Source organism: Miniopterus schreibersii (assembly GCF_964146895.1).
Source record: "Miniopterus schreibersii genome assembly, chromosome: 2".
Classification (NCBI taxonomy): domain Eukaryota; kingdom Metazoa; phylum Chordata; class Mammalia; order Chiroptera; family Miniopteridae; genus Miniopterus; species Miniopterus schreibersii.
In genome coordinates, this window is record NC_138102.1 from 183,514,152 (window position 1) to 183,526,789 (window position 12,638).

The window sequence follows — 12,638 nt, forward strand, 5'->3', positions numbered from 1 at the left end:
TTTCAGCCACCTGTCAATGCGAAAGGGCTAGGCTGCAAAAACCAAATAGCAGTGACTAGTCTCGCAGATCCTTTCTGAAGGTGTGCAAGATGTTCCAGCACCTCTGACCCCCATGAAGTCTTTTATTTGGCAACCTAGTCACAGAGTTATTAATGGTGATTAGTATGGAAGAGGGAACTGAAACCGTAATTTTGGAGGATAGCAAAAGATAGAGGAAAATAAGAATTCATCAAGCCTAGGACCTAGACTCTTCCTAAAGTCACCCGATGGGGTCAACACTTCTGCAATACCTCTGCTAATGTAATCAGCACGTAACAGAGCACTCCTCAACAGTTAGTCAAGAGCTGCCTTTATTTTGTCTTTTGCCTGGGCCTGCCTCCTCCTCTGAGTCAGATGAATAAGACAAGGCCAGACTGCTCCAAATGGCTTTAAAGTCAATTATTTAAAGAGAAGTTAGGAAACACCTATGAGCCAGGGTAAGTTAGGGCAAAGTCTTCTTCAAGGGCTTAGAAGCTGGTTTCTTAGTTCCCTCTCCAGGGGAGCTGAAAATGGAGGTATTGGTAGCAAAGTTAGCGATACTTCTAAAAGGTAAGTTGGATTCCTTATGGCCAAGCCCTGCAGTGGCTCCCATCCCATCCCATCCCATCCCATCCCATCCCATCCCATCCCATCCCATCCCATCCCATCCCATCCCAAGTGAAGCTGGCCTGGAAGGCCCCGCGCCCACCCCATTACCTCTGTGACCTCCTCCCCTCCCCTGCTCCGCAAAGTCTCCTAGATCCTGGGATGGGCCACTGGTATTTCTACACAGGAACTTTGTTCTCGCCTATGCTGTTCTTTCTCCATAGCCATACAGCTTGTCCCTCTGACTTCCTTCCAGTCTCTGACAAATGTCACGTGATTAGTAAAGCCTTCCCTGGCCAAACTATTAAAAACAGCTAACTGTACACCATCACCCAGGCTTTCCCGATCTCCTTCCCCCCTCCTTACTTCCTCCCCAGTATTTATTCCCAGCAGACATGGATATGCTACTAGTCTACTGTCTGTCTCTCCTCTACTAGAATATAAATTTCCTAAAGGGCAGAGACTCTGAGCCTTGCTGCAATCCTCATGTCATTGAAACAGTAAGGAGCACATGACAGGCCTATGAACCAGTAAATGGTACAAGAACTAGGCTAGAGCTTACATAAACAGAACATGAGCGATCTAAAGGTAGAGCTGAAGATGCTGAAGACCCTGCCTGCCAAATTCTCCAGGTCCAGTTCCAAGGGGGAAATACCCAATTTGAATCCACGTAAGAGCCCTGAGACTTCAGAAAGTAAACATGGATTAGGGCTGAAGATGGTTAACTCCAAACCCTAGAAGCCTGACCCACTTCTTCATGAAATATCTTAAGTCTAAAATAGCTAGACAAGGACTACTACTTTGGTATTAAGTTTGATTATAATCACATGACCCAAAGTCATCTTTAAACATTCACTTTCAATCTAAAGGAAACTGCTTCTCATTCGCTTCAAAATGCCTCCACAGCAGACTATTTTCTGTGTGCCAATGAACCTGCTGGGCACCTGACACCAGCTACTGGAGTGCTTACTGTAACGCTCGACCTCATGCTAACCATTAATGCACACACACTAATATCCTCACTTTACAGATGAGGAAACCAAAGCGCAGGGCTCAGAGGCTCCTGAGCAGCAGTGTACCCCTTGGGTCACGTTCCTAGCACTGCATGACCCAGAGGGTCTATGACAGTCAGAGACAGCTGGCACTTGTCCTTTAAGAGGTTAACCTTGAAAGTGGGTGGCCACGAACAATATCTTTCCCCCTCCCACAAGGACTTCTCTGACCTCCCCCCTCATTACTTCTAGGACTATCAAGAACAGTTCTATCCACTGGTATTTTTCCTGTTTGTGGTGTGTTTCTGTTCTAGCTCTTAGTGCAGGGGCCTTCTCTCCATAATAAAAGGCAGCTCATGGGCTAAATCCAACAAAAGGACCAAGTCTGACAGTTTAATGAAAAACTTCCTAGAAAGAGAATTGCTCCATAAATACATGTTGCTTAATTAATCCTTCTGTAAATAAAATCAGGATTCTGAAAAATCCAAGTGTATAAACAATGTTGCCACTTGCTCCAAATTTTTCCTAAATAGGAACCCTAAGAGCTAAGGACAACTTACTTTAACATCAGCATGCCCTGCCTCAGGCTGCCCTGGGTTCCTGAGAAAACCTGAGCTCCAGAGAGGAAAACATTTGGGCACAATTCCTTCGAAGGCCTGCTCTCAGCCCTTCCACCCCTGTTGTTATAGTTCTGGTTTATGGACTAGATAAAAATAAAAAATAAAAAAAAATCACAGCCAAATACCTCCAGGGGGTTCCAGTTAAGCTAAATATTCTTACATGAAGTATCTGAGCACCAGAAAGTGTGTGCCAAGTCCACCTTTTTTAGGAGTCCCAAGTAAAGCAATTAGGAAACCAAGTTTACCAGCAATTGGAAAAGTAAACCCAGAGTAACTGTAACTAACATTGGCATATAAAATAAGCTACTAATAGAGATCATTCCAATACTATCCCAACTTTAAAAAGAGCAAAGCATCAGTAAAATCAGTTTTAAAGCATCATGATTAATAATGACAAATGCCTCGATTTCTTTTTTTGAATGAACACAGATGTAGTTAAGAAAATGTGACACTTCAAAGGAAGCGGGTCACCCATTAGAATCTATACACATACTCTGCAAAAGAGGTTTACCAATGCACCTCCCTCCCCAACTCTCCCTTGCTCTGACTTTCTCTTTCCCAGTCTTCTCACACTTTCCTAACTTTCTGAATGGTTTCAGAAAGCCTCTGGAGAAGCGCTAGTAAGTGAGGTCCAGAACTTAGTGCCTTTACATTCGATGGCCCAGAGTCCACATGCTGACTGAGGACAACCACTGCGGCCACGCTTTCCCTCCTGTCATGGGGCCTTGTTGTCTACAGGCAACCAACGTCAGCTTCCTCTGTCTTCCTTCACAGGTCAGACGTCATCCCACTCCCCTCCACAAAGTTCCCAAACTGTCCTCAAGGCAGTTCCCTGGAGAGAGCTTTTCAAGGACCCGCTTACTCTTCCATTTCAGGTTTAACTACTGACGTTCTGCTTGCTCTCCTTTGCCTTGGAAGAACGCTTAATCCTTAAGACATAACGACACATGCAGCTCTGGCCAGACAGCCCAGCTTGTTGGAGCGTCATCCCAACAGGCCAAAGTTCCGGGTTTAATCCCCAGTCAGGGCACATACCAGAATCAACCAACAAATGCATAAATAAGTGAACAACAAATCGATGTTTCTCTCTCTAAAAACAATAACAATACATATGCTTCTAGATATGGCCCCTGTCTGGTGGGTTGTTCTCTTGGCCCTCCAGTTTCATTCCTTGCCCATCTCCTTCCTAGTCTATGCCCTGGGAGGGGGCACCACAGAGACCTTTGAGAGGCTCTGCTGCCCCCTGGCCTTGGCCCCGTTTGGCTGGGAAGAGGCAGCAAGAGAGTAAGGAGTTTACTCCTGCGGCTCCTACCCCACAGCCACTGAGACTGGCTGATGGCTGCCCTCCGGTGGGGCAACCTAAATAGCGAACCACCTTCCCAGGCTCCAGGAACTGCCTCCTCCTTTCTTTCAGGCCTACTGGTGACAACCCCTGCTATTGCTGGCCCAGTGTCCGCAAACCCTGATCGCCTTTTATAAACAGCCCCAGTTCTGCACTGGTCAACTTAGCAGCATTGTGAGCACCCTCTTCCTAGGCTCTCCTCTGCAGATCAGAAGCTGGGAGCTACCCTTCTAGAACCCCTCTCCAGCACGGTTCTGGGTTGGAGCTGGCAAAGAAAAGCAAAAGAAAGATTTGGAAGGCAGAAGACAGGGAAGGCTGATACGCATGGAGGTAGCTGAGGTAGACACGGACGCAGCGGCTTCCCTGGGAACTCGTGAGAGCCTCTCCCTGTGGTGCTTCAGTCTCAGATACTCAGGAGCAGCTTCCCTGACCTTCCAATGGATGGGTAAGCCCTGGATTCCTCTATCAAAACTCTTCATACCTGGCACAGAAAGCTTCCCTCTTCCTGAATGAACTCAGAGTGATATAATTAAACGCTCCTCAAATTCCCCAGTCTGAGTGTGCCATCTGTTTCCTACCAGGACCCTGACTAATACAGCTCTCCTCTCAGTGCTAGTATTTCAGAGCGGAATATTATCACTCGGGGAGTGAGAGACTTCTATTTCGTGCAATATGGCATACCAGAGGGACTGGAAATCCTCCCTCAACAGAACACCTAGAAATGTCAGACCAAACATGTAGCCAAAATGCAACAAAATAAGAAATGTTCAGGGTTCAAAACTGGAAGGGATAACAAAACAGAGCAGCAGGCAGGTGCTGGGCTCTGACTGCCGGAGTGGGGTGGGTTCTGCAGGACTTACTAGCCATATGGCAATGTTTTAGTGACACACAGGGACAGAAGACAAGGCCTCCAGCCCTCTTTAGGCAGTAATGGGGAGACAGAATAGTCACTTCTGCACGTAAAGAATGAGCAGTGTCACTTGTGGCTGAAATAATTTCTATAAAGATGACAAAACATATTTATTCTTGGGCAGTCACCAACTCAATCTCAATGACAAAAAATGTGGTTCTTTCCTCAACTGATTCAACTTACCATCCTCAAGAAAAACCACAATCCTCTCAGATACCCTAAGTAAGAAGCTTCAGAATAACCCCAACTCCTTTGACTCTGCATTTCAGATATTTATTACCTAATCCTGCTACTCCATTTCCTGTATTTGCCCCTCACCTCTCCAGCCCTGCCACTGATGTCCGCATCTTTCTGGAGTAGAATCACATCTCCAGAAGCTCCCTGTCCTAGCACCAACCGCGTGGAGCAGCTTTGCTTCACCATTCGTTCTGACCACACTGCCCCCCACATGCGTTGAAGCCCGCTGGAATCTTCCCAACCCAACTTCTGCTCCTCTCCACCCTCTCAGCAAATCCACTCGGTCCCCTCTGTGCCATCGCCCCACTTTCACCTCCAGGCCTTGTCAGAAGCATCCCTAGGTCCAGAAACTCCCTCCTGCCATGTCAGGTCACAAGGCTGGGAGGGTCCTGAGAGCTCCTGAAATGTAATCTTCTCCACAAAGTCTTCCTTAGAGCAGAGGCTTTGCTGGCTTTTCTCCCCTAAGAAGACACTTAGTGAAGTGAGCTTGCCTTTCATCAGTATCTACGGCATATGCAACTGAAACAGTAACTACCCCTTATTCTATGTGTCAGGAGCTGTGTGGTTTTACATACATTTCAACTTGGATGAGAAAACAAATTATACAATCTGCCAAAAGGTACTCTTGTAAGATAAACTGGAGCTGATATTCTGTAGCTCAAGTTCTTTTGGTCCTAAAGCCCATTCTCTTTTCTTTCACTGCACCACATATTGAGCAAGGAGACACAAATCCAGGTTTTAAAAAATCCTGTCAAACACCCATGTCGGTTCTATAGTAACTGTAGCCACCACCTATTTACTGCATGTCTAACATAAGCCACACACTAGCCGCTTTACAAAAATAAATGTACTTAATCTTCACCATACTCTAAGAAGTATTAGCGTTCCTTTTTGTAAACTGAGGCTCAGAGAAGTTAACAAGCAAAACATTCATAGGAAACAGAGGGTGGGACATGGAACACCCACCCAGAACCACGTCTATACTTCTGGCAGAAGCCTTCCTTGAACTAGCAGCAAACTGCTCACAACCTGGGAAGCATCCTGACATTTGCTAGAAGTGAGCTGACTGCTTGTACCTCGGTAGACCCATGTTTTCTCCAGGTGCAAACACAGGATCTTCTGAATAGATCAGGCACAAAGATTTGCTCAGTGATTTGATTTGATATTTCAAATTCTATGTCCTGTTTACAGATGGGCAGAGCCTAGACTTTTCTCAGCGACTGGAAGGTATCTCAGTATAATTAGGCCTAGAATACGGTGATGTGTTGATGGTGCTGATTTGCTCCCTGGCTTGTGAGCACAGAAAGCAGTTTAAGGAACCAACTCAGTCAGAATTTGCAAGTCAGTCGTCTAAAGGAAAAGAAACCCACCAAAACACTACAGATCTAAAAGTTTGGTTTCTGAGAGTCAAAACTTGTATCATATTAGTCATGCAAGCTATAAAAAACACCCATCTTCAACCATGATCACATACATGCTGGCAAAAACACGTGGGGCACAAATTTATAGCTACTATATTGTTCCCCCAAATTAAGAGATGATATCCCACCTGGTGAGGTTAGGGTGAAGCTGGTACAAACAACAATAGAAGCAGCATAAATTATTACAACTCTTTGAAAAAGCAATTTGATAATACAGTTATGCATCGCTTAATGATGGAGATCTGCTCTGAGAAATGTGTCCTTAGGCAATTTCTTCGTAGTGCAAACACCTAGGTGGTATAGCCTATTACACACCTATGGCATATGGGATAGCCTATTGCTCCTAGGCTATAAACCTGTTCAGCAGGTGACAATACGGAATACTGTGGGCAACTAACACAGTGGTATGTATTTGTGCATCTAAAAATAGAAAAGGAACAGTAAAAATATGCTATAAAAGGTAAAAAACGGTGCACCTGTATTGGGCACTTACCATGAATAGAGCCTGCAGGACTGGACATTGCTCTGGGTGCAGGAGTGAGTGGGGAGTGTGAAGACCTAGGACATTACTGTCCACAGCTATGCACTTCATAAACACTGTCCCACCAGCCCTCCCTGCTTCCTTCCAATACGGTCAGAAATAGAAGATCGACGCTGTCGATACTGTTCCACAACAGAGATATGGGCTTGGATGGATTGGAAGTATCTGGGAGAAACTTGCTGGGTAAGGTATAGATCACTATAATAGTGACCTTGAGGAAGGAGGAAAAGGTGGCCAGAGGACCTTAAGAATAAGAAATCAGGATGGAGAGATAAAGGAACCCAGGGGATTGTCATGGCAATGTGGTTATGGCTACTGTATGCTGGAGCAGGACAGAATAAGGAACTTTGTGGTATTTATAAAAAAAGAAAAGAAGGTGTTAGTATGGAGAGGGTATAGAATTGAAGGGCTCAATAGTTTGACTCTGGAAATTTATTTTTGGTTCCACTGACCCTATGTGGTACAAAGGAATCTCTCTAGCACTGAATTGGAAGAAATAAAACCTATCTATGCTTTACATCATTACAACCTGAACATATTTCCCAAGTATAGGGACAGGCTGGCACCACACTACCAAATGAAACCTTTGCTAAAGTGGCAGTGGCACTCAATACTTATTAAGGTAGTTCCTGTGGACCTGTGTAGAGAGGATCTGGGTCCTCAACAAAGAATTTACAGCAAGGTACTCTGAAGACCATCAGGCTAGGTCTGGGAGGGCTGTAGCGTCCTCTGAATATGTAGCGCTGGGGGGGACGGGCTCCTCTGTGCTGAAACAGGTCAGTGGCTGACAGACTGGGATGTAATCTGTGCACTCGCAACTGAGGTGCTGTGAGTGAGAGGAAACCTATTGCCAAGCCCCACAGATACTGCTCCCTTCAGGGAAAGGAAAAATTCCTCCAGAAGCACACAGATTCAGCTCCATTGTATCTTATGGGGCCACCGTCGTATATGTGGTCCATTGTTGAGCAAGATTTCATTATGTAGGTATGGCTGTAAAAATATTAGTATCTTTTGACCCAGTAACTCTTTTTACTATATTTTCATCCTAGGCAAATCTCGAAACAACCAAACAGAAATCGAAGTACCAACATATTCACTCCAGTGATATCTAAAAGAAAAGGCTTGTGGCAAGAACCTAATTCTTTATCATTTGAAAATGATTAAGCAAATTATGGTATATCCGCTCAACCAAACAGCACATGCTCATCATGAAGATTCCAGCACCAAGGGAAATGCATATCACATACAGTCAGATACAGAAAAGCAGCATATAAACTCACACCTGTGCTACGGTTACAACTACCTCGGAATCGGGCACACCTCTGGTCCAAGCCAGAGAATATGGAAAAGTGAAAACTGCTGGGCTACTCGGGACAGTAGGGCTGTGGGTCATTTTATTCCTTTTTATTTCTATTTACGTGATGCTTGTGTAGAAAAGAATCACTTTAAAACTGTATTAATCACATTTTAAAAATATACCCCTCAAAAATATCTCTGCTGTATCTGCTCCTACTGACGAAAAATCACTTCTATGCCTGAGCGGAAGAAAGGAAGGCACAGGAGACCCCACAGTCCAGAGGCAGGTGGGGGAGAGAGGCATTGCCAGGAACACTCTCTGCTCCCAGAAACCTGGCGCCGGCACACGCATGTGGTGCCCAAGTGAGCGTGCACATAGAAATCACAGCCTCTGAGCTATTTTTCAGAATCAGGCCTAAAAACAGCTGAAATCCACCCCACAGCAGGCAGGCCTATTTTTAGACCTAATTTCAAACAGCCAGGAGGCTGTAGCACCCTATCAAATGCATGCTTCTGCAACTGTAGGGAAATGCCTCAAATCTGCTCCCCGCCAGGCCACAGGAGCCTGGGCTCCCGCCCCATTCAATGGCTGTTGTCGATTAGTCACAGGGGCATCCCAAGATCAATTCAGATGACCCATCTGTGGCAAGATGGCCAACAGTTCTTGGAAAGGGGGCAGGAGAAGGTGGGGGGGCCAGTGGGATATCTCTAAGGCCAGCTGGGGGCATGCCCTGCAGGCTTTCCCCAACGGTTGAGCTTGAGCTTCTAAGATGTTATTGAAATTTTTTTCTCATTTAAAGGTTGCGTGAGTACATAATTTCTAAACCTTCGCAGACAAAAATCACAGAAAGCAATTAGTGCTGCCACTTACAGGCAAAAAGTGTTTCATTTTATAATAGCAACAAAATTAAAAAAATACCAGAGGACTAATCCAAAGCAGTATTGTGCAAAAGCTCTATGATGAAAATTATAAACATCACCAAAGGACCCAAAAAAAGAGCTCAAAACAAAAATAAACAAGCAGAGAACATGCAGTGCATCCAGATAAAAACTTGGTATCATAATAAGGTCAGGTCTCCACAGATCAGTTTATAAAACTAAGAGTTCCAGTCAAACTCTCAACAGGTATTAAAAAATAATTTTGAAATAATTTTAAATGTACAGGATGGTACAGTGCTTACATACCCCTTCAACAAGATTCCCAGCTGATGTTTCACATTGTTTGCCCTATTACTCACATGCACTCATTACCTATATGTACACCTACTGGCTTTTCTTTGACCCCTAAAGACTCCAATGTATATTTCCAAAAACAAGGACACTCTTCTATAACCAGCATATAACTCTCTGTATCAGGAAATCAATGTTCATACTACACAACCAACTCAACCTACAGATGCCATTCATATTTGGTAAACTGTCCCAACAATGTTTCCTTTTCCTTTCTGGCCCAGAATCCCATCCAGGAACATAAGTTGCCATATCTCACCAGTGTCCTGTCATTCTGTAACAGTCCTCAGTTTTCCCTACTTCCACGTTCCTGAAAGCACAGCTCTTTCATTCTGTAGGTTGGCCCTCAACCTGTATGTCTAGACTCAGGTCCCACCTTCCTGGCAGCAATTCCAGAGATGTGGAGCTGGGCTCCTTCTAGTGGGTCACATCAGGAGGGATGGATGGAGAGCCTTCCCTCCACAGGTGATGTCAACCACATCCACCTGGTCAAGCCCACCTCTGCCAGGCTTCTTCACTGTAAAGTTACCACCATACTGTGTAACGGGTTAAGTATAAGTTTCTCTTATATGTATCTTTTGGGAGAAATCCTGAGATTATGCCAGTATCTTGTTCTTTGTCAAACATATACCAATGATTCCCATGTGCCTCAACCACCTCTATGACGGCTGTCTAGTGGTGAGTTTCTAGCCATCACTAGCAGGCAGAGCTTTCCTTCTTCACCCATTCATTCGACGCTCACATTGTCCCAGAATTGGCCAGTGGGAGCCTCTTGAAACTGACTCCTGTGTGCATTTACATGGTCCATTCTCTGAGCATTCCTTTACTTCCTGACACAAGACATTCCAGGCTCATCTTGTGTACTTTCCCACCCGAACCCCAGGAACAGCCATTTCCCCAAGGACATCTGATTCCTTTTAGAAGATAATATATGAAAGCAAAGAGCACATGGATTGGTCATTGCTACCGGGATGTAGTTTCTTTACGTACGTACGTGAACAGCCACACCTATAACCACTTCCATATCTACTATGTATATATGAGAAAGAACCATGAGCTCATCTTGGTACCTCCAGTTCCAACCCAACACCCTCAGGGTTCCTCCTAACCTTCCATCTTTCCATGGTTGTAATTCCCTCCTCAGACAGTTAGAAACCCGTCTCCCCTTATCATCACTATATACTTACATATTGGCTTAATTTACTTGGCTTGCTCAAGGTAACAATCTCCCCAACTCTGCAGCCTCACCCTTCACGTCCACAGCCCTTCACTCCCTTGGCCACAGGACCACCACTGCCTCTGCGGAGCACCCTCCCATTATGTTTTGATAAATGAATTCTCATGGTCATCTAAAGAAAATGTGCAAAGCTAGTAAAGAAAATGTGGGAAACTATTAAAAAATGAGGTATTTGCTCTACCGTGTATTCTAACTTTTTCTAAATCATAATTAGAATAAAGGATGCTGGATAACATGCTACCTTTCTGGGAGAAAAACAATTGTGTGAGACCCCATCTCAAGGTACCCACAGAAAGAAACTCCAGGTGAATTAAAAGGCTAAATATCACACATGCACAAAAGGCAGGCATGGTAGTTTTTTAAAAGCACTAATAATCCTAGCCACCCAAGCTGACATTCAGTTTTGAACTTCTAAATTCCACTCCTCCCTAGTGGAACCCGGGCTTCTTGGGAAATGGCTGATTTTCCCAGGGGCAGGCAGAGTACGCGGTGTAAGTCTACATTACTTTGCTGGGCCAGAAAGCTGGGACATGCTATCAGCCTGATGGAAACATGTCAAACCAGCCTAGGGGGGTATACTTGCGATTTTTTAGGACCATGCTTTTTCTTCTTTTACTGTATTAGATAAATTAGCAATGGAATTTTTCCAAATTAGCTCTTGTTCTGTGTGTAAATATAATTTTAGAAACAACATACAGTAGTCCCCACTTATCCACAGGGGATACATTCCAAGATCCCCAGTGGATGCCTGAACTCACAGATAGCAAAAACCCTGTATATACTATGTTTTTTATATACATAAAGTTTAATTTATAAATTAGGCACAGTAAGAGATTAACAACAATAATGAGTAATAAAATAGAACAATTCTAACAATATACTGTAACGAAAGTTATGTCAATGGGGTTTCTTTCTCAAAATTTCTGATACTGACTCACCTTTTCAGCCTTGCTAGCTAGGACGCAGTCTCCAGCTTCTCTGTGGCATGTCTGAATTGCCATCATCACTACTCTGGTACTTTGGGGCCATTATTAAGTAAACAAATTACCGTGATACTGAGAGAATCAACCTGATAACTGAGATGCTACTAAATGACCTATAGGTAAGCGGTGTGTACACTGGACAAAGGAATGATTCACATCCCAGATGGGACAGAGTGAGATGGCTCAAGATTTCATGCAATTTAAAACTTATGAATTATTTATTCTGGAATTTTGCATTTAATGTTTTTGGACTGTGGTTGACCACAGGTAACTAAACCTGAACCCCACCCCCCCAACAAAACTACAGATAATGGGGGACTACCAAGCATGAAGAGCACAGTGTTTGGGAGCATGGGTTCAGTGGAGGGATGGGGGAGGTACTCAGGAGGCTCCAACTGTGACGTCTGTTAAATCTGGGTGATGGGTACACACAGGGGCCATTAGTTTCTGTGCTTTTCTGTATGTTTGACATATGTTGCAAACAAAATTATGGTTTCCCATTTACCCAGTTTGAGAAAATATATGGAGTCCACAGTATGGAATTTAAGATCCTTCAGCTTTTGACATCAACAGAATCTCCAGCTTCACCTTTCATGACCTCACACTCCTATTCCAGTGACACTGAACTTCTCCCTGTTGCCCAAATGTGCTGCATATCTCCAGGTCTTTGCCCAAGCTGTCACCCACATTTGGAATGCTAGTATCTTGCCCTCTACCACCACTGATTAACCCAGACTTTTCTGGAAAGACCTGCTCAAATATCCCTTCTTCGGAAGCCTTCTTCCAGTGAGCCTGTCCCTCCTGTCTCTGTCCCCGCAGCTACTGGCAGCACGGAACAGTGGGAAGGGCGTGTGGGGACTCTGAACCCAGACAGAGTAAGGTTCTGAACTGGGTTTTGCAGTTTACTGCTAGTGAGATTTTGAGTAAATTACTCACATCTTGAAGCCACCATTTTCTCAGCTATAGAACAGAGGTGCCCCTGGAGTCTGCCCTTGACAAGGCCAATGGTACACTGCACTATTCTGCCAAGATTTCTCCTGACACTGGAAGCAAACTCATTGTTTCCTTTTGTTGCTGATAAATTACGAAACAATGAGTAAGTCCAAAGAAGGGCCGGCAAGAATACACACCAAAACACTAACTCGGGGAGGGACCACCTTTTGTTTGATTTTTTTTGAGAGACTATAGTCATGTGTTACTTACAT

At 44.4% G+C, this 12,638-nt stretch overlaps 1 protein-coding gene across 3 annotated transcripts in view; it reads right to left on the reverse strand.

Annotated features, from left to right (window-relative positions):
- TCF20 (transcription factor 20) overlaps positions 1-12,638 on the reverse strand; it is a 148,923-nt gene that overhangs the window by 43,531 nt on the left and 92,754 nt on the right. Inside the window, exon 1 of one of the 3 annotated variants that reach the window (XM_081128297.1) lies at positions 6,640-6,658. The exons of the other annotated variants lie outside the window; for them this stretch is intronic. Within the exon in view, the coding sequence (XP_080984423.1) occupies positions 6,640-6,642 (3 nt within the window). The 5' untranslated portion in view covers positions 6,643-6,658. Of the gene's footprint in view, positions 1-6,639; positions 6,659-12,638 lie in introns of those variants that run through there. 3 annotated transcript variants of the gene reach the window in all.